A 21,673-nucleotide genomic window follows, 5' to 3' on the forward strand; every position below is an offset into this window, starting at 1 on the left:
ATATATACTGCAACGCGCAACGATTTCTTATCAGAGCTGCCTTGTAAATGCGGAAAAAAGAGCTATTGTTTTAAAAGATGTTACTTTTTCATGGTTTCCTCCTTTACTTCTTGGTAAACAGTTCCATATTTAAGGTTGAATATCAAGTACACTGTTTTTGTTCTACTGATTTTTATTTGTTTCAAACTAGTTTTCAGCTTATTGGGCCATCTTCAAGAAAAAAAACTGACTAACGTATGAAAGGGATACTAGTTCTTAGGTAACCAAACACTGTAAGCAAAAATACAATCCACTTGCATTGAGTGTCGTACATCAAACTTGTTTCTTAAGGTTGAAATTAGACTTTACTCAATGAATACTACCGTATGAAGCACAATAAATAATTAAACTACACAAAGTTACAAGTTAAATGGTTATAATGCTGAAGTTTGTCAGGTCTTGACATTGTCTGACAAACAAACTTTAGTATTGTAACCATTTAATCGGTAACATTATGCAGTTTACTTATTTATTGCGTTTAATATTGTCCATTGTGTAAAGCGTAATTTCAACGATAAGAAACAAGTTTGATGCACAAAACTCCATGAAAGTGGATTGTCTCTTTTCTCATAATGTTTAATTACCTAAGAACTAGTGTTCCTTTCATATGCTAGTCACTTTTTACCTGAAAATCGCTCAATAAGCCGAAAACTAGTTTGAAAATAAACAAAACTCAGTAGCACAAAAACAGTGCACTTGTTATTCCACCTTGATGATGTAACTTTAGATTAGCAAAACAGTAGCATTTTGAAGGGCGTTTCTTCAGAAAGTGAAAGAAGGAAGAATTGTAACGACATAGGATATAATGACGAGAATGTAATTGCTGCGGAAAAAATTCTCTTTGTACAAAAATTGCACACACGCTTTTCAAATTTTAGCTATTTTGATATAGTGCACTTTTCTAGGCAAGACGGGCGAGAGAGTTGTGCTGTGGGTGAAATTAACGACAATGATTGTTGTAGAAAAATAAGGCAATGAATTCATATTTTAGTTGCTTGGCTGCCATTCACAAAAGAAGAATCACACGTGACGCGGAATAAATAACAATGATATACTGTTATCGCCTTAGAAAATTATTGTGGGGCACCATGTTTAACAGATTGAAAGGTTAGCTCGATTCTGTACGAGAATAGCGTTTGGTTAATGAGCTTCTCAACAGGTAGTCAGAACTGCACCTCGTTCCTCTGCCTTCAGCCTACACACACAGTCCTATTGTTAATCATATATATGAGACACAATTTTAACTTAAAACATAAAGATATTTGACAGTTATAGCAGGGATGCTATCATACTTTTTACTGCGAGCATACGAATGTGCCTTAAGGCTCAGCAGTAAACAAACGAACCAGAATGTTAACCACGGCGTGGCTATAACGGCTGTCCTGGGTATCAAAATACAACACCCAAGTGTCTCGCCGTTGATTTAACGTAAGCCTTTACATTAGGAACACATTTGGGCTAGCTGTACGCTTGCCTGCAGCAAATAAAAAGGAATTATGGCCGGAATTTAGAAGCGACTTCTTCAGCTTCCAATATTTGGTCCTCGCTCTTATTAGCGTCACAGGCATATTTCATACCTCCGGACCAAAATTTACGTGAAGCGAGAGAATAACCACGACGAAATGTTAACGTCAGAGTTACCCAGTGCAAACAGAAGACAATTTTAATAAGGAAAAAAATAGCATTGGTACACTTGTGGGAACCAAAATATGAAGGAAATCGGGAAAGCGAGCAAGAGGACATAACCTAATGACGCCTACAAGGTGCGTATTTATTGACACGGCGTAAATGTCTCCACGAAAGACGGAACACCACAAAACAAGTTAAATTATTTGTTATCTTAATTCCAGAAATAGCTGGCAGAAAAGCTCGCGGCCTTTGTATTAAAAGTGATATAAGTGGCGTGCACGACGGCGCTACGGCGCTCGCGTGACCAGGCCAAGCCTTACTTACGGAGCACTTTCCCCGCATAACGCGTCCGTTTGCTCATTACTTAGGACGCGTCGCGCTCGGGCGAAACAAGGAGCGCAGTGAGAAAATCGAGACCTCGGCCGCACAGCACGGCATTTTAGACAGAGCGTAAAAATCCATGTTCCCATTCGCATCATCTAAGCACTGAACAGTATTCCATCCACTAGTGCCGATTTGCGCGAGTGAAAAAAAAAGTGAGACTATATTGAATTTTTTATTTTCACACTACCTAAAATATTTCTCAGCCTAAATTTAGGAAAGACAAGATCTCTAATGCGTTTCTATTATTTCTCAACAATACGTCGTACCTGGAAACCTGTGAGACATTAGGTACCTTAAATTATTGCATTTTTCTTCTCTAACTCCTAATTCCAATCCACACAGAAATAAAATTATCTATCCTGCTTCACCTAGATGAATTGCAGACATTCCGGGCGCTCGTCCAAAATATTTATTCGAGTGCACCTGAAGGCCTGCAGTGCATTTAATAAATCTTAAACATATTAAAATGTTCTTTTGTGAAACATAGTGTATGAACTAAATACCGATCACGAATTCCTTACAGAGCTGCCGACTAAATAATGCTTTCGTTTCGGAGCTCTTCCCTAAGCTGAACGACCACATATCACAATACATTTAACCCACATAGACGCATAGTGTTTCATGTGAAAAATATTAATACAAAACAAGCGCTAAGTCTTGTATATAACTGGAGTAAACCTCACAGCGGGTTATGGAACGTACTCGAATTTCCGCAGATGCCTTACAAATAACCCAAAGAACGTGGAAATATGGGACTTTATTTTCAACAGAAATAGTTCTAGAACTGAGAAATTAACGGATTTCACTGCGTTACGTAGGACACCACTTGTAAACGAATTTCGCTAGAAAACAGAGAGGAAAACTCAGTTATAAACTTGTGATAATTATTCCAGAGAAAAATTATTCATAAGACGTTTCAGAAACGAAGTGTGCTATTTTATAAACGTACTTTCTTTTGTGAACGTCTGAAACCAAAACAGAAATCCTCGTTGATGTATACTACGGTCACATTTTGCATTACAATTCTCACAAACGTTCCTCTTAATTTTGCAAGTTTTTTTCTGTTTTCATAAACTCATCAATTTTACTATATAGTAAATGTTGCACTCTCATTTATTAAAGGACATAAATTTCAGAGCGTGAAAAACATTGCGAAACACACAAAATTTATCTCATATATTCAATTGCTGAATGTACACTGTCGAAGGGAGAAATAAATAATCACTTCGGCGACGGCGCAATCGTGCGGCGGTACCGCAGCGCTAGTGCATAGAATGTTGAATTTTTATTAGCGTCCCGTAAGCAACGAACTCGGCTCACTAATGAATCATTCATGCAGTGAAAACGACAACAAAGAAGTACCTGCTTCTGATCAGATGACCCACTTGTTAGAATCTTTTACTACATTCAGTGTCGAGCGGCGTTGACATACACTGCCATCTTTTATCTAATTTAAAAATATGGCATGAGTTTAGTAAGAGAAGAACGTATCGTTGCAGCAGAAGAAATTTAATGAAACTGGATTTCATTGTAACGGGTCGCGCTTTGCGCTCACTAAATTTCTTGATACGGCGTGCGCTATAAACATAGTTAATTTCACGAATTACGGAAGCCACACAAAGAGTTGTGTAAATAGACGTATTAATCGGACGAGCACTGCCATTTACTTGTTTAAATGTGCTGTTTAAACTAGTGGGGGAAGTGAAATAGTAATCGCTGAGCATAGATAACAATCTTTAGATTTTCTATTGTATTTCCTTTATAGTGAATCCCTTTACACTCACTTTAACCAACAAGCTTTAGTGCTCTGATAATACCATTACATATTCAGGTTAAATTTTTGGTGAAAACAGTATAATCTGCTTATTAAAAAAAATAGAAATATGATTCCTTATCATTATTCAGGTCAATATTAAAAGCTTTAGCGGGCGTCGCGAATTAATATGGTGAATTTCGACCAAAATTATTTTTCACAACGGCATATCTTACATACAACTTCTACATACCCCGTTAATTCCAGTGAAGCTAACGCTAGAAGGCTTATGATCCTGGAATATAACGATGAGGCATGAACGATGTGCAGCAAATTTTTGTTAATTATTTTACTGTCAAAGTCCTTAGCTGAAATTTATCTTGGGAGATATAATTGCAGTTATTATATAACCAAGTTATCCAATTACATCACACAGCTAGCGCAACACCAATATTTTTAAGACCAGTTCCCTCAATTACTGAAAGTATGCATCAAAACTATTAAAAATATATTGTATTTCATTAGAAATTTTCTCATTTTCACTACGGTTCACATGTTGCCTGTTAGCAACGGTAGCTCTGTCACTTCAAGTGCAGCGTTTTGCCAGGTAAAGTGACGTTTAATATTTAATAAAGTATTAGAAAAATATTAATTAGATGTAGGGATGTATTCTGTTTGTGTCTTACACATCTGTCTCACTAAATTAGGGACTGTATCTAGTGCGAAGACGGTGCAAACAAATATAAATAAAGCGAGCTCGCAGCGCCCAGTACGTGCTGCAATAATATGAAGCAACTAATAATCTGAAGCACGAATTACTACGACGGACGCTATATTCGCTACACATGGTGCACAAAAATTTAATATTGTTACCACACATAGGGCGTTACATTTGAGAACACTACGTAAACGACAGAAGAAGTACGCATGTCCGTCGATCGAGCGCTATATGCGATTTTTGATGTCCAATTCTGAATTGTGAAGGAAAATGGGCTGTAAAGAGAAACGTAGAAACAAAACTGGGAGCTCTACAACCATGCAACGATTTTTTGAAGAAAAGCAGCTGTTAACGTAAAGGAAATGAGGTAAGGCACATCTAAGCAATGACACGCTAAGGAAGAAATTTGAAGTATTAAATAACAATGCACGGTGTTCAGTCACTAGATGTTTGGTAGGCGGCGCGCTTCGAATTTAAAGCATTCTCGAGGAATTAAATTTCAGTGTAGTGTTTGTTCTGAAACACGACAGGCATTACAGAAGTAAAGAAGATATGATGAGCGAATATTGTGTCACACAGTAGTTACAGACAAAGTATGGCCACAGAAAGACAAAAGTCAGTTTATATCGAAGAAAAGAAGTAGAAAACACCACGCCTAAAAGAAGTGATACGAAAATGTAAATTGGCGGCACACAAGAGCAATGAAGATTTGCGTCTACGGAAAAATTAGCAGGGAAAATGTACACATACTCACACGGAAGCGGGAAGTGGAAGAAGATAAGCGTGCGGTGTACTTACAGGTGGGAGAGCGGTGGCTCAGACTAGGTAGGCCTGGACGCCGCCCGATTCGGTGACGGCGGTGGCGGCGGTGCGCCACGGCGGCCTGGAGAGGCCGCGCAGCACCACCGAGCCGTCGCGCTCCAGCGTCGAGTAGTCCGAGTCTATGGACGAGTAGATGTGCTCCGAATTGGGGCGGCTGGCGGCGCCGGCCGTGGCCGCGGAGGCGGCGGGCGAGTCGTCGGCCGCCCGGCGCGACGTGTAGCTGGGCGGCGCGTCGCCGCTGTTGCTGCTGGCACTCGCGCTGCTGGCCCGCAGCTGCTGCAGCGGCACCAGCTGCCCCAGGCCCTGCTGCTGCAGGCGCCGGTTCTTGTCGTTCGCATTCCCGTGTTGGTTGCCGTTGCTCATCGTCGACTCGAGCGTGTAGTTGTTGATGTTGCGCCGGTACATGCTGCTGTTCTTGGCGTGATGGTGCTGGTGGCGCGCGTAGCTGTCTCGGTTGGGCATGGCGTAGCGCAGGCGGGCCCAGAAACGCTTCTCTCCCCAGCGCACGCGGGCGCCCGTCTTGAGGTACGGCCGCAGGTCCGGGTCCTCCTCGGCTTCCGGCAGGTTGCTGCTCTCCTCGACGACTACCAACTTGAACACGCGACCCTTGAGCGCCTCGTGCAGCGCCGACCGGAACTCGAAGCGCGACCACTCGGTCTGCATGAAATTGCGAGACAGCACCAGGATGACGCGCCGGCTCGCCTCGGCCGCCTCCAGGACCACCGGCGACGTCGAGTGCTGGAAGTAGGCCTGGTGCGGCAGGTCGCGATAGTGCAGGCACAGCTGGAACGACGGGTCCCCGTGCTCTAGTTCTGCCACGATAGAGTGCAGCACGAAATCCTCATCCTTGGGGCTGTAGCACACGTAACCGTCGTACAACTTCTCCCTCTCTTCTGCAAACTGTTTCGAGCCGCTTTTGAATTCGAAAAGACGTATACCGTATCGTGAATATACCCATATTCTCACTGGCTCTCTGAAGACGAACATGACGACAGTCAGCGTCAGTATTACGATAAACACGGAAAGTGTGGTGATTACCATGGGGAGATAATCGGATATCATGATACTTTGGATAACAGAAACGCTGGCGTAGTAATCACTGCAGGTGGTGCTATTGAAATCGATCTCCCGTCGCTGTGGCGGTTTCGTGTCATTGATATAGCACCATATGTTCTCGCCGTCCATCACCTTGCGTGCGTTGTCGGAGACCCAAGCCTGCAACGCTTGTAGGAACTTACACCTGCACGTCCACGGGTTGTAGCCCAGCCAGATCTCAGACAGCCTGCCATTCAAGTTCAGCTGCCATACGGGAAATGTCATCAGGCGATTGTTGTCTAGTCTCAGTACCTCCAGCGACATGAGCGGCAAAAGTGTAATGTTGGCCACGAAAGATATCCTGTTATTCTGCAAGTAGAGCTCTGTTAACTGCGATAAACGCTCAAATTCGTAGCCTTTCAGTTCTCGTATCATATTGTCTTCTAGATGAAGAATTTCGAGAGAGCGCAGGCCATTAAAAGTGCGATTCTGTATCGTTCTGACGTTGCTAGCATTTACAAATAGGACGCGGAGATTTTTCCGACCGATAAAGACGTGATCCTGCAGTTCGTCGAAATTGTTGCCATCCAAGTACACTTCGGTCGCATCCATGGGGATGCGCGGTGGCATAATTGTTTTCTTCAGTCCAGTACAGTCAACAATGTTGTGGGCCCATGTCTGATCGTGGTAGCAAGTACAGTTCTCCGGACACGTCATTTCGCAGTCACACGCGTCAAAATCGCAACAGTGGCACAGGGCAAAACAGTGCGTTTCGTAAGAGCACAGAAAGTTTGATGGCTGGGCTTCTATAGCATTAACAACGTAGCCGTGTCGGCCGTACGTCATTGTACACACAATACTCGACAGATCCATCACCCTCGGGTACTGCCTCGGGTTTGTCATATTGTTTATCTTCGGTAACCAATCCATCTGACAGTCACACTGGAAGGGATTGCCAGCCATGTAAAATTCTGGAAGAGATCTGTTTTCTGGCATGACAGGCAAGCGTAAAGCGTCTAGTTCCATCGAAAGAATCTTATTAGCGTACATATCAACTCTCACTAAATTGACCTTATCTGCAAATGTTGACGGTTGAATGACAGTTATTTCATTATTGTTGATAAATAGAAGCTCTATACTGTTCGGAATAGACAGAGGATTGAGTTCCGTTATATTGTTGTGGCTACAATCCATTGTTTTAATATGCATTTTATCCTGGATTTCGTAATAATTTCCCAGTGCTTCAATAAAATTTCCATGAATGTCCAGCCATTTTAAATTTGACGGAATAAAAGCGTAATCGAACCAAACTAGATGATTTTCTGACAAATTTAGCCACACAAGGGTCGCAATCGACGTGAAAACGCCGTTAATATCAGTCAAATAGTTCGAATCGACCCTTATAGCTTCGATATGATAATTATGTTCGAACGTACCTCTTTCGATCTGCTGGATCTTGTTCTTGGACAGATTGAGCACCTGCAGGCTGGTGAGATCCCAAAACATCCCCTTCGTCAAGTTTCCGACGTTGTTACCCAACAGCCGCAAGCCGGTCAGCTGGTTCAGGTTACGGAAGGAGCCGTTTTGAAAGTAAGAAATTTGATTTTCTCCTAAGTCGAGCGTCTTGAGGAACGAAAGAGCTTGCAGTGCCTCAGGTACAGAGTCCATCAAGTTATTGCTCATATCAAGTTCTTTGAGACCTGAACAGTTACTGAATGCTTGATGGTGGATGCTAGCGATTTCGTTGTAGCTCATAGACAATGAATTCAGAATAAACAATCCACTGAACGTCGCTGCGCTGAGGCTGGTCAACTTATTGTGACTCAGATTCAAGGTGTGCAAGTTGTAAAGCGGCAGGAAGGTATTGTCTTCGATGTACATAAGAGTATTGTTCCGTAAGTCTAGTATCTGCAAGAACGACACGTCCTTAAACATGCGGCCGCCGATTCGACTGATTTCGTTGTTGGACAAGTTGAGGACGACGAGCCGAATGAGCCCGTCGAAGGTGTGCTCGTTGATATGCTGCTCAGTCAGTTTATTTTGGGACAAGTCGAGGACGAGCAGCTGTTCGAGGTTGTGGAAGACGCCAGGGCCCATGTCGCGCAGTTCGTTGCCGTGGAGGTAGATCTCGCGCAGCTCTTTGTTGGTGGCGAACAGCTCGCCGGGCAGTGAGTGAAGCTTGTTGTACGATATGTTGAACATGCGCAGCTCAGTGAGACCAGTGAGGGCGCTTCCCGAGACGGCGCCGATCGCGTTGTACTCGAGGTACAGCTTTTGCAGTCGCTTCAGCCTGGTGACCGTCGAGTCCCCGCCCAGCACAGCTATTTCGTTGCGTGAGAGGTCGAGGATGCGCACGTCAAACCCTCCGAGGCAGTCTGGAGGCGCCGGATGCGGAGGGTAGCCGGCCAGTTCGACGGACGTGAATCGGTTGCAGGTCAAATTGATGCTCTGCAGGTTCGTCAGGCTGCAGAAGGAACCTTCCGGAAGAGCTTGGATGTTGTTGAAGGCTAAGTCGAGGTGCTGCAGCTCACTGAGACCGCGGAGGCTGCCAGGAGCGAGCTCCAGGTAGTGACTTGGGCCCCAGTCGCCGTTGTGGCTGTTGATACTGAGACGTTTCAGCTCCGGAAGGCCTCCGAGGGCGTCGGGCGGCAGCGAGCGCAGTTTGCAGCTTACGAGGGTGAGGTCTTCTAGTTGAGGGTAGCGGCTGAACGCCTTGGTGGTGAAGGCGCTGTCGAATAGCAGGTCGGGACTACACGTGAGGCGCAGCTTGGAAGTGTACGGGTCCAGCTGCAGCGCGGCCAGCGCCGGTCCGGAGGCGTCCAGCGTCCTGATGCGGCACCACGTGCCGTTGTCGGCCCCGTAGTTGCAGATGTCGGGCTCCTTGGCCGCTGCCGCGCCGCTTGCCAGCCACAGCGCCAGGAACGTGGACACGGCGTACACTGACGCGCGCACATGTCGCCTGCCCGCCGAGGAATCCAGGTCTGCGTTTGGCGGCCGATCGCCGCCGGCTCACGCACAGGACGACAGCTCACGAGTGCGACGGCACCGCACTCACTGGCCGTGCACGGCGCTCTACTGCTGTCCGCTGTGGCGTCAAAACTGTCTTCCGGGTGCACACGTTGCAGATCAAAATTGATGAAAAAATACTCGAGTCCCACTACATAACTGTGTCGAATAGGTAGAGAAAGTTCTTTCAGTCAGTTACTTGAAATTGCACCCGTTGGCGCCAGGAGCCAGCACGCCCACACGCGTAAGAACAGGCGACTGTCTATCCCCCCTACCTCGCTGCTGCCACACCGCGTCTGGCTCTGCGGCGCAACTGGCGCGATCGTGGCCGCGCGCACTAGTATATACCGAAGACGCGACTAACGCTTAGCGCAACTGCGCTTGCCGGCTGGCTGTGGCGGCGGGGTGGGGGCCGGCCGCCGTGGAGGGGGGAGGCGTGGCGGCGCGCCACCGCCAGGCGGCAGCACGGGCTGACAGGCCTGGGACTATTAACAGGCCACGGTGCACGCTCCCTCGGATTTTCACCGGACGCAGCCACGATAACGCCTGGCCGCACGTGTGCGCCGCGCCGCGCGCGGGCTGGCGCTGCCGTTTAACTGTAAAAAGCAAAAAAGGCCAACTCCCAAAACTGACAGTAAACCTTCGAGCATGGCTAAAAGCACCGATGTCCATTTCTTTGCGTGCGCTATCCTGAGACAAATGTGGGTAAAACTAACCTACTGGGCCGTTTCAACTAACGTACACATTACACCCTTTGAACCATCGTTCATTTTTACTTCAGGGTTTCTATTTTGCAGTGTTTTTGAAATAAATAAGACAATATTTTTATGAAGTAATTGATTCGGCCGTCTTAGAACTTTCAGACAAATTGTTACTTGGTATTACGAATTCTACATCACGTTCTCTTTGTGGAATTGTACTGCATATGAAAATTGATGACTGAGAAGTCATAAGTTTAATAACGAAAAGTAACACAATCCTGTGTTTAAAATGTGTTAATGAAATTAAAATCAACAGTCTTAGGGGGGTCAGAATTACATTTCTAATCATTAAAGCTTTCATCAACAAACTTAATAAGAAATAGTTCGTCAGTAAGTTTAGGGCCAAAGAAATTGGCGTAAATGGAAGAAAAGACAGGAATAAATAAATAAAGAATTAATTTCGATAGGCCGATGAATGATAGCGAGGTAGGAGGCAGACCGAAAGAAATGACTGAAACTATTACATTCTTATCGAAAAGGACGCTATGTCAACAAGTACAAAAAATAATTAACGTTCTTCTCGATGTACCGATGCTTAGAATTTATCTTAGATCATTAAAAATGGACGGATACACTGAAGAAGGAGTTTGAGACAGAACTGCGATGGTTACAAACAGCACGCTAAACAAATATAACAACGTATTAAATTTAAGTTAAGGCGATAACTATCTACGAGGGCGTTCTGAAAAGTAATACCTCTGCCTTTTTTATGTGAGAACTCTCAAAGGTCTTACAAATAAAACAAGCGTTATTAACATTCTGTATCTTTATTCTTCGTGCCTATATATTTATTTCTGAACATAGTCATCCTGGCGACGAATACATTTCTCCCAACAAGAAAGCAGTTTGTTGATACCGTCACTATTGAATGTTTGGCTTTTTGACGGAACCAAAACCTCACCTCTGCACCGTTTCCTCACTATCAAAGTGAAATCCGCGAAGGTGTTCTTGAAGTTTCGGACGACAGATGAAAATCGGATGAGACCAAGTCGGGACTGTATGAAGCAAGATCGATGAGAGTCAACCCAAAGCGTCTGGTTGTTGCAAATGTCGCAGCAGTCGTTTTGGTCTGGCATTGTCATGGTGAAGGAGAGGGTGCTCCGTGTGTGAACGAACTGTTCCAATTCTAAACTCGATTACAGCACGCTGAATGTCACGCCCCGATATACTTACGTTACACGCTGTCATGTTACACGTAGCAGTTCTGAGTAGCAAACTTTAAGAATTTTCACACAAGAAATTCTGGAGCAATACTTCTCACAAAACCCTCGTAACGTATAAGAAAATGTACCGCCGGATCACTTTTGGATGTACGGCGAGTGTCAGACTCACTATGACGGCGACAAAAAGGTACGTCTACGTCTGTATTCCGAAAACCATCTTACGGGATATGGCGGAGGGTACTTCTGATGTCTGTATTTTTTCCCCGCTTTCCTGTTCCATTTGCGGATGACGGGTGGGAAGCGTGACCGTACGCTAGACAAAGCTCCGCAAGACATCTGATTCATTCAACTTTCTCGCCATGATTATTTCCCCAGAGGTATGCGGGAGGAAGTAAGACGAGAGGTGGTAAATAAGTACTGCAACACATTGTTTTCTGAAAGTAGGTTGCTTTAATTCAGGATTCCAATTCACCGTATTATTCGCCACTCTTTCGGCTACAAAACCCTATTTTTTAGTATAATCTCCGTTCGGTGCGAAGGTCTTACGCCAGCCCACTAGGAGGGACTGTATGCCCGCATGGTAGCACTTTACTGGTCGACGTCTTGCTGCATCAATAACCTCCCCACCATCCACGTACTGCTTCCCGCAGAGTGCATGCTGCATGGAAGGTGCGAGATCCGCGCTGTTGTGTGGATGAGGAAGGACAGTCAGTGAAGTTTTGTGAGCTCCTCTCGGGTGCGCAGACTTGTGGGAGGCCTTGTCATGGAGAAAGAAACGCTCGTTTGCATGTTGGTGGTGACGAGGACGCTAAAGTTGTTTCTTCAATTTCCAGAGGGAAACACAGTACCCTTCAGAGTTGATCGTTGCATCATGCGAGCAGACATCTAACAGAATAACCCCTTCAGAGTCGCAGAAGACCGTAGCCAAGACTTGAGCGGCTGAGGGTGCGGCTTTGAGCTTTTTCCTCGGAGGAGAGGTGGTGTGGCGCCACTCCGTGGAGTCCCGATTGTTTCGGCTTCTAATTGATGATCCCATGTTTCACCGCCTGTGACGACGTTCGTCAAAAAATTATTACGATCAGCCTCGTAACACGCAGACAATCCCCGAAGATGGTCTTTCGTTGCTCTGTACAGTCTGTTAGGCGGCAAGGAACCCATCGGTGATATACCGGGTCATCAAAAAGTCAGTATAAATTTGAAAACTTAATAAACCACGGAATAATGTAGATAGAGAAGTAAAAATTGAATGACATGGGGTTTTACTAGAACCAAAAAAAAGTTCACAAAATGTCCGACATATGGCGCTGGACAGCAAAACATCAGTGACTACTCATGACAATCGTGTATAAAAGAAGCTGTAATGAGAGAGAGAATCAGATACGCCAGCAGTCGCAGCATGTTGACGTTACCTGAAAAGGCGCTTTTAGTGAATCTGTATTATCAGAATGGGGAATGTGCTATTTTCAGCGTTACGATCCTATCGCCATAGGAAGGGGATTCGAACGGGTAAAGGTCCGTTGACAAATGCAGCTGTGGCGAGAATGATTTAGAAGTTCGAAGCCACGGGTTGTTTAGACGATAGACCCCGTAGTGGCCGACCGAGGACAAGGCGTAATGCTGCTGAGATAGTTCAGGAAGAAATGGGGACTCTAGCGGGTTTGTCTATGCACGGGGAAGTCAGCGATCGTGCAGTCGCACGTCGCACCGGCATTCCATACACTACTGTTTGGCTGGCACTTAGGCGTACCCTCCGATGCTATCCGTACAAAATTCATCGGCATGTTGAACTGTTACCTGGCGATTTAGTGAAGCGGAGGGCATTTGCGGTGTGGGCGTTTCAAAATATGGCGGAAGATGACGATTGGTTGAGTAACGTGTTGTGGACCGACGAAGCACATTTCACGCTCCGAGGGTCTGTCAACGCCCACAACTGCAGAATTTGGGCTACCGAAAATCCTAGAACTGTCGTGGAAACTCCATTGTACGACGAAAAAGTCACGGTATGGGTTGGATTTACATGTACCGTTATCGGGCCTTTTTTCTTCGAGGAATTGCGTGATTCTGGTGTTGTAACAGCTACCGTGACGGGTGAGAGGTACGCCGATATGTTACAGAATCGCATCATCCCCAGCCTGGCTGATAAACACCTGCTGGAACGTACGATGTTTATGCAGGATGGCGCTCCACCCTATATTGCTAGACGCGTGAAAGTTCTCTTTCGCGCGTCGTTTGGTGATGACCGTGTGCTCAGCAGCCCCTTTCGTCATGCTTGGCCTCCCAGGCCCCCAGACCTCAGTCCGTGCGATTATTGGCTTTGGGGTTACCTGAAGTCGCAAGTGTATCGTGATCGACCGACATCTCTAGGGATGCTGAAAGACAACATTCAACGCCAATGCCTCACCATAACTCCGGACATACTTTACAGTGCTGTTCACAACATTATTCCTCTACAGCTATTGTTGAGGAATGATGGTGGACATATTGAGCATTTCCTGTAAATAACATCATCTTTGCTTTGTCTTACTTTGTTATGCTAATTACTGCTATTCTGATAAGATGAAGCGCCATCTGTCGGACATTTTTTGAACTTTTGTATTTTTTTGGTTCTAATAAAACCCTATGTCATTCCAAGCAAGTGTGTCAATTTGTACCTCTCTATCTACATTATTTCGTGATTTATTCAGTTTTCAAATTTATACTGACTTTTTGATCACCTGGTACATTTGAGTATCCAGAGTGGTGGCGGAGGGTGTCGGCACTACGAACACAGACCTCTAGCTATGCAGCCAGGTAGTTGATTGTGATCTGTTGGTCATCTCGAATAACAGTGTCCACACATTCCAACTATGCAGGAGTCACAGCTGCCTGCGGCCGGCCGTCACGCGGGAGATTTGACAGGTTTCTGCGATCTTGCGATGATGACAATCATCTCGCCCAATGACTCGCCGGGCTGTCGTTGATTGTCAGGTCTCCGTTGACATTCTGCAAGTGCCTACGAATATCTGAGATGCTCTGGATTTCCGCCAAGGATAGTCAATGATAACTCTCTACTTGGAAGGCACCACCGTTACAAACGCCATTTTGCCGGCCGCGGTGGTCTCGCGGTTCTAGGCGCGCAGTCCGGAACCGTGCGACTGCTACGGTCGCAGGTTCGAATCCTGCCTCGGGCATGGATGTGTGTGATGTCCTTAGGTTAGTTAGGTTTACGTAGTTCTAAGTTCTAGGGGACTGATAACCACAGCAGTTGAGTCCCATAGTGCTCAGAGCCATTTGAACCATTTCAACCACAAACGCCATTTTGAAGGCTACGTATAGCGTCGCCACCTACCGATACTTCATTAAACTGTAGGGCTGAAGCGGGAATATTCCACGACGTCACTCAATAAATTCCGCATAATTTCCACCGGAATTGGATGAGAAAAACATGTGTTGCAGTACTTATTGAACGCCCCTCGTACATTGTCCGATTCACTTTGGAACGTTTGGTCTCCAAATTTCAGCATTAAACCTCTCCGTGAGGCACAACGCCTCTCTTTTAGCGTCTGACACTGGATTTCATTGAGCATCTCTGTAACGTTCTCCCGCCGTGAAAACGATCTAGTGACGAAACACGCCCTTACTCGTTGCATCTTCTCTGTAACTTAACTACTTTTCCTTAAGAATCTTCCAATAAATCTCAGTCTGTCATCTACTATTCCTGTTATTATTTTGTATGGTTGTTCCATTTTAGGTCACTCCATATAATTAGTCTTGGTTATTTTACAGTAATTGCTGGTGCCAGTGATTGGTCGCCTATAGCGTATTTGAAGAGCAGTGGATCTCTTCGCCTATCTATGCACAATACATTACAGTTATTTACATTCAGCATCAACTGAAAGTCCCTGCACATGCCGTGGATCCATTGCAGTTCTCCCAGAATTTCGCTACAGTCTTCTAGCGTTGCAGCCTTCCCATAGATATCATCATCGTCCGCGAATAACCTTAGGTTCTTCCTACGTTATCCGCTGGAGCGTTAACGTAAAATACAGCTGGCCTCAAACGCTCCATTGTAGCAGTCCCTAAATTACATTAGTCGATAATGCTCCGTTAAAAACGACGTCTTGAGTTTTACCTGAAAGGAAATCCTGTATTCAAAAATCAAAAATGGTTCAAAAGGCTCTGAGCACTATGGGACTTAACTGCTGTGGTCATCAGTCCCCTAGAACTTAGAACTACTTTAACCTAACTAACCTAAGAACATCACACACATCCATGCCCGAGGCAGGATTCGAACCTGCGACCGTAGCGGTCACGCGGTTCCAGACTGAAGCGCCTTTAATCGCACGGCCACACCGGCCGGCTCCTGTATTCAATCACAAATTTTTGTATGTAATCGCTAACAGTTTTTTTTAACTATACTCTCTTCTACTCCTCAGCATAACGTGGCGAAGGTGATGCTTATATTTTCGTGAAGTTTCGTCTACTCTGAACAGGCATTGTGTACAAATATTCAACAGCATATTATTTTCGTGACATTGCAGTACAAGTATCCCTTTTTGCCTGACAAATCGCTATACGTGAAGTTTATCGACGTCTGTCAGAGATAAGGTTGCATGAAACGAGGGAACAGAGAGCAGGTATCCAAAACTAGTTAAGAGAATTTGACGTAGCGACAGGAGAAACTCTGGGGTAGTCATGTGAATTAAACGAAACAGAGATAAACGAGGGGCATTTAATAGGTAATGCAACAATTTTTTTTAAGAAGTAGGATAGTTTCATTCTTGATTTCAATACGTCATACTGTTCACCACTTATTTCAACGTAATCTCCGGTGAATGCGACGTCCACATTAGTGGGACTGTTTGTACGTCCCCATAGTACCGGCCGGCCAGAGTGGCCTAGCCGTTCTAGACGCTTCAGTGTGGAACCGCGCGACCACTGCGGTCGCAGGTTCGAATCCTGCCTCCGGCATGTGCGTGTGTTATGTCCTTAGGTTAGTTAGGTTTAAGTAGTTCTTAGTTCTAGGGGACTGATGACCTCAGATGTTAAGTCCAATAGTGCTCAGAGCCATTTTTAGCCCATAGTACCGCTCAACTAGTCGACATCGTATCCAATGAAGTGATGAATCCATCTTTCATCGCCTGTAACGATGTTCGACAAAATATAGTCACCATCAGCCTCGTAACGCACAGACAACTGTACACATACGGTCCTTTGTTCCTTTTTATGGTTTTCTGTGAGACGGCGACGAAGCCAGCGGGCGCACACGTTTAAGTACCACGAGCGATGGACGAGTGTGTCAGCACTACCGACAGAGACGTCCAGTTGTGCTGCGAGGTGTTTGACTGCGACTGCGATCCATCGATCACCTCGAATGGGAATGTCTGCACGTTCCAAGACTGCAGCAGTCACAGCTGTGTGCTGCCGGCCGGCTCGCGGGAGATCGGACAGGTTTGCGCGACCTTGTTGCGATGATAACAGATGCTTCACCCAACGACTCACTGTGGTTTTGTTCGCTACCACGTCCGCGTAACCATTCCACAAGCGCCTATGAACATCTGCGATGCTCTAGTTTTCTGCCGAAAGAAACTCGATGACAGATTTCTACTTGGAACGTACCTAAGCTACAGACGCCACTTTGAAGACTACGTATTGCGCCACCACCATCGGAACTTCGTGAAACTGTAGGGCTGAAGCGGGAATATTCCACGTTCCACGATGTCCCGCAACAAATTCTGCGTTTTGTCAACCGAAACTGGCCGAGAAGAAAATGTGTTTCATTCCTCACTGAAGGCCTCTCGTATGATGACAGTCTTATACGGAAGGGAAGAACAGGCTGCAAAAAGTCAGTTTCAGCAGAAGAAGAAGCTCACTGCCTGTAAAACATACGATGAAAAACTCTCCTACAAAACTGTTAAATTATTAATACCACGCAAGGTAAACATTGTCATTTTAGCACAAAACGTGCTGAAACACATACTCAAACACAAGGTGCCCACACGGACTGACAAATGCACACACTGCGATACACATAAAACTGTTTATGGCACTTGTGAAATTCTCTGCGTAGTTGAAACAGGGAAAGACTTTCACGAATGCAGTAGGGCGCCCATCGCCGTTTATCACTCAAATAATTAGCCACAAAGCAGTCATGGCCACTCGTTACATGGTATCAAACATATCTTCATATACTGCGTAAGAAGGAAAAGAGCAATCATATGACGTTTCATAAGGAATTTAAAATATTTCTCAGTGAAATAGTACCCGGAAATAGTTTTCTAAGCGAATAGAAAGTATAAATACAAACATTTTTCCACCATAGTTTGCTGTTATATTAATAGAAAAAGCAGCCTTAAATAGAGCCTATTTATTCTAGGAGTGGCTACAACAGTCATTACTTAAAGATCATGAAATACAAAGACTACGTTTCTTGGACCATCTCCATAGGTACCATACGAAATCTTCGCTAGTAGTCCTGTACTCTCCGCTATACTTCAAGTCTTCCAAGCCAAAATGTTTGCATAAGGAAAAGCTTCAAGGCCACACTAGTCTGCATGACTGCCCCATACAACAGCCAGGGTCAACCATGTACTGCCTCCAAACACTGCTGATACATCACAAGTAAACAAGTAAACTGCGTCATAAGTCCACAGAAAACAGTGGGGCCGCCAATAACCTGCTGCTTATTAAATTGCCCAGCAAGGTCAATGCTGATTGCTTTCAATGACCTATACACAGGAACATACCGCATAAGGCAACGACGATACAACGTCAACGAGGCACGGCAACGGTACGTTAACACTCAAAAAAATGGCTCTGAGCACTATGGGACTAAACGTCTGTGGTCATTAGTCCCCTAGAACTTAAAACTACTTAAATCTAACTAACCTAAGGACATCACACACATCCATGCCCGAGGCAGGATTCGAAACTGCGACCCTAGAGGTCGCTGGTCGCGCGGTTCCAGATTGAAGTGCCTAGAACCGCTCGGCCACACCGGCTGGCTGTTAACACTCGCTATATATATATGTATAGATATATAGGATGGTCCATTGATCGTGGCCGGGCTAAATATCTCATGAAATAAGCATCAAACGAAAAAACTACGAAGAACGAAACTTGTCTAGCTTGAAGGGGGAAACCAGATGGCACTATGGTTGGCCTGATAGATGGCGCTGCCATAGGTCAAACTGATATCAACTGCGTTTTTTTAAGTAGGAACCCCCATTTTTTATTACACATGAGTGTAGTACGTAAAGAAATATGAACCACTTTTCTCGATTTGTGATAGATGGCGCTGTAATAGTCAATAGTCAAAGAGTCAAAAACATATGGCTCACAATTTTAGACCAACAGTTGGTAACAGGTAAGTTTTTTAAATTAAAATACAGAACGTATGTACGTTTGAACATTTTATTTCGGTTGTTCCAATGTCATACATGTACCTTTGTCAACTTATCATTTCTGAGAATGCATGCTGTTACAGGATGATTACCTGTAAATACCACATTAATGCAATAAATGCTCAAACAGATGTGCGTCAACCTCAATGCATTTGGCAATACGTGTAAAGACATTCCTCTCAACAGCGAGTTGTTCGCATTCCGTAATGTTTGCACGTGCATTGACAATGCGCTGACGTATGTTGTCAGGCGTTGTCGGTGGATCACGATAGCAAATATCCTTCAACTTTCCCCACACAAAGAAATCCGGGAACGTCAGATCTGGTGAACGTGCGGACCATGGTATGGTGCTCCGACGACCAATCCACCTGTCATGACATATTCTATTCAATACCGCTTCAACCGCACGCGTGGTATGTGTCGGACATCCATCATGTTGGAAGTACATCGCCATTCTGTCATGCAGTGAGACATCTTGTAGTAACATCGGTGGAACATTACGTAGGAAATCCACCATTTAGATTGTCATCGATAAAATGGGCTCCAATTATTCTTCCTCCAATAATGCCCCACCATACATTAACCCGTCAAGATCACTGATGTTCCACTTACCGCAGCCATCGTGGATTTTCCGTTGCTCAATAATGCATATTATGCCGGTTTACGTTACCGCTGTTGGTGAACGACGTATCGTCGCTAAATAGAACGCGTGCAAAAAATCTGTCATCATCTTGTAATTTCTCTTGTGCCCAGTGGCAGAACTGAACACGATGCACAAAGTCGTCGCCATGCAGTTCCTGGTGCATAGAAATATGGTACGGGTACAATCGATGTTGATGTAGCATTCTCAACACCGACGTTTTTCAGATTCCCGATTCTCGCGCAATTTGTCTGCTACTGATGTGCGGATTAGCAGCGACAGCAGCTAAAAAAATGGTTCAAATGGCTCTGAGCACTATGGGACTCAACTGCTGTGGTCATAAGTCCCCTAGAACTTAGAACTACTTAAACCTAACTAACCTACGGACATCACACACATCCATGCCCGAGGCAGGAATCGAACCTGCGGCTGTAGCGGTCGTGCGGTTCCAGACTGTAGCGCCTTTAACCGCTCGGCCACTCCGGCCGGCGACAGCAGCTAAAACACCTAGTTGGGCATCATCATTTGTTGCAGGTCGTGGCTGACGTTTCACATGTGGTTGAACACTTCCTTTTTCCTTAAATTACCGAACTATCCGTCGAACGGTCCGGACATTTAGATGATGTCGTCTAGGATACCGAGCAACATACCATGTATGGTACACGCCCGTTGGGCATTTTGATCACAATAGCCGTACATCAACACGATATCGAGTTTTTCCGCAATTGGTAAACGGACCATTTTAACACGGGTAATGTATCACGAAGCAAATACCGTCCGCACTGGCGGAATGTTACGTGATACCACGTACTTATACGTTTGTGACTATAGAGCACCATCTATCACAGAGCGAAAAAAGTGGTCCAACTAAAACATTCATATTTCTTTACGTACTACACGAATATAAAATAAAAAATGGGGGTTCCTATTTAAAAAAGCGCAGTTGATATCAGTTTGACCTATGGCAGCGCCATCTAACGGGCCAACCATAGCGCCATCTGGTTTCCCCCTTCAAGCTAGACGAGTTTCGTTCTTTGTAGTTTTTTCGTTTGATTCTTATTTCGTGAGATATTTGGCCCGGTCACTATCAATGACCACCCTATTCAACTGAAATCCAAAATTTCGTCTCGAGACTGTACTGAAGAGGGCTGGCATCATCTGATACAAGTGGCCTTTCGACTGAATTCCGCACTTTGCTGTGTGTGTGTGTGTGTGTGTGTGTGTGTGTGTGTGTGTGTGTGTGTAGAAGAATATTCCATAATATTCCGTGTTATGTAAATGTAAGTGTGCTGTTTCTGAAGAGTGAGTTTCTGCGGTTGCCTTTATCTACAAGACAGCTTGCACTAGGTGCAATAATACACTCCTGGAAATTGAAATAAGAACACCGTGAATTCATTGTCCCAGGAAGGGGAAACTTTATTGACACATTCCTGGGGTCAGATACATCACACGATCAAACTGACAGAACCACAGGCACATAGACACAGGCAACAGAGCATGCACAATGTCGGCACTAGTACAGTGTATATCCACCTTTCGCAGCAATGCAGGCTGCTATTCTCCCATGGAGACGATCGTAGAGGTGCTGGATGTAGTCCTGTGGAACGGCTTGCCATGCCGTTTCCACCTGGCGCCTCAGTTGGACCAGCGTTCGTGCTGGACGTGCAGACCGCGTGAGACGACGCTTCATCCAGTCCCAAACATGCTCAATGGGGGACAGATCCGGAGATCTTGGTGGCCAGGGTAGTTGATTTACACCTTCTAGAGCACGTTGGGTGGCACGGGATACATGCGGACGTGCATTGTCCTGTTGGAACAGCAAGTTCCCTTGCCGGTCTAGGAATGGTAGAACGATGGGTTCGATGACGCTTTGGATGTACCGTGCACTATTCAGTGTCCCCTCGACGATCACCAGTGGTGTACGGCCAGTGTAGGAGATCGCTCCCCACACCATGATGCCGGGTGTTGGCCCTGTGTGCCTCGGTCGCATGCAGTCCTGATTGTGGCGCTCACCTGCACGGCGCCAAACACGCATACGACCATCATTGGCACCAAGGCAGAAGCGACTCTCATCGCTGAAGACGACACGTCTCCATTCGTCCATCCATTCACGCCTGTCGCGACACCACTGGAGGCGGGCTGCACGATGTTGGGGCGTGAGCGGAAGACGGCCTAACGGTGTGCGGGACCGTAGCCCAGCTTCATGGAGACGGTTGCGAATGGTCCTCGCCGATACCCCAGGAGCAACAGTGTCCCTAATTTGCTGGGAAGTGGCGGTGCGGTCCCCTACAGCACTGCGTAGGATCCTACGGTCTTGGCGTGCATCCGTGCGTCGCTGCGG

At 45.5% G+C, this 21,673-nt stretch overlaps 1 protein-coding gene across 1 annotated transcript in view; it reads right to left on the minus strand.

Annotated features, from left to right (window-relative positions):
- The window catches only part of LOC124722522 (toll-like receptor 7), an 82,608-nt gene that overhangs the window by 51,990 nt on the left and 8,945 nt on the right, over positions 1-21,673 (minus strand). The window contains exon 2 of the mRNA XM_047247672.1: positions 5,322-9,361. Within this exon, the coding sequence (XP_047103628.1) occupies positions 5,340-9,361 (4,022 nt within the window). The 3' untranslated portion in view covers positions 5,322-5,339. The remainder of the gene's footprint in view (positions 1-5,321; positions 9,362-21,673) is intronic.

Source organism: Schistocerca piceifrons, chromosome X, assembly GCF_021461385.2.
Source record: "Schistocerca piceifrons isolate TAMUIC-IGC-003096 chromosome X, iqSchPice1.1, whole genome shotgun sequence".
Classification (NCBI taxonomy): domain Eukaryota; kingdom Metazoa; phylum Arthropoda; class Insecta; order Orthoptera; family Acrididae; genus Schistocerca; species Schistocerca piceifrons.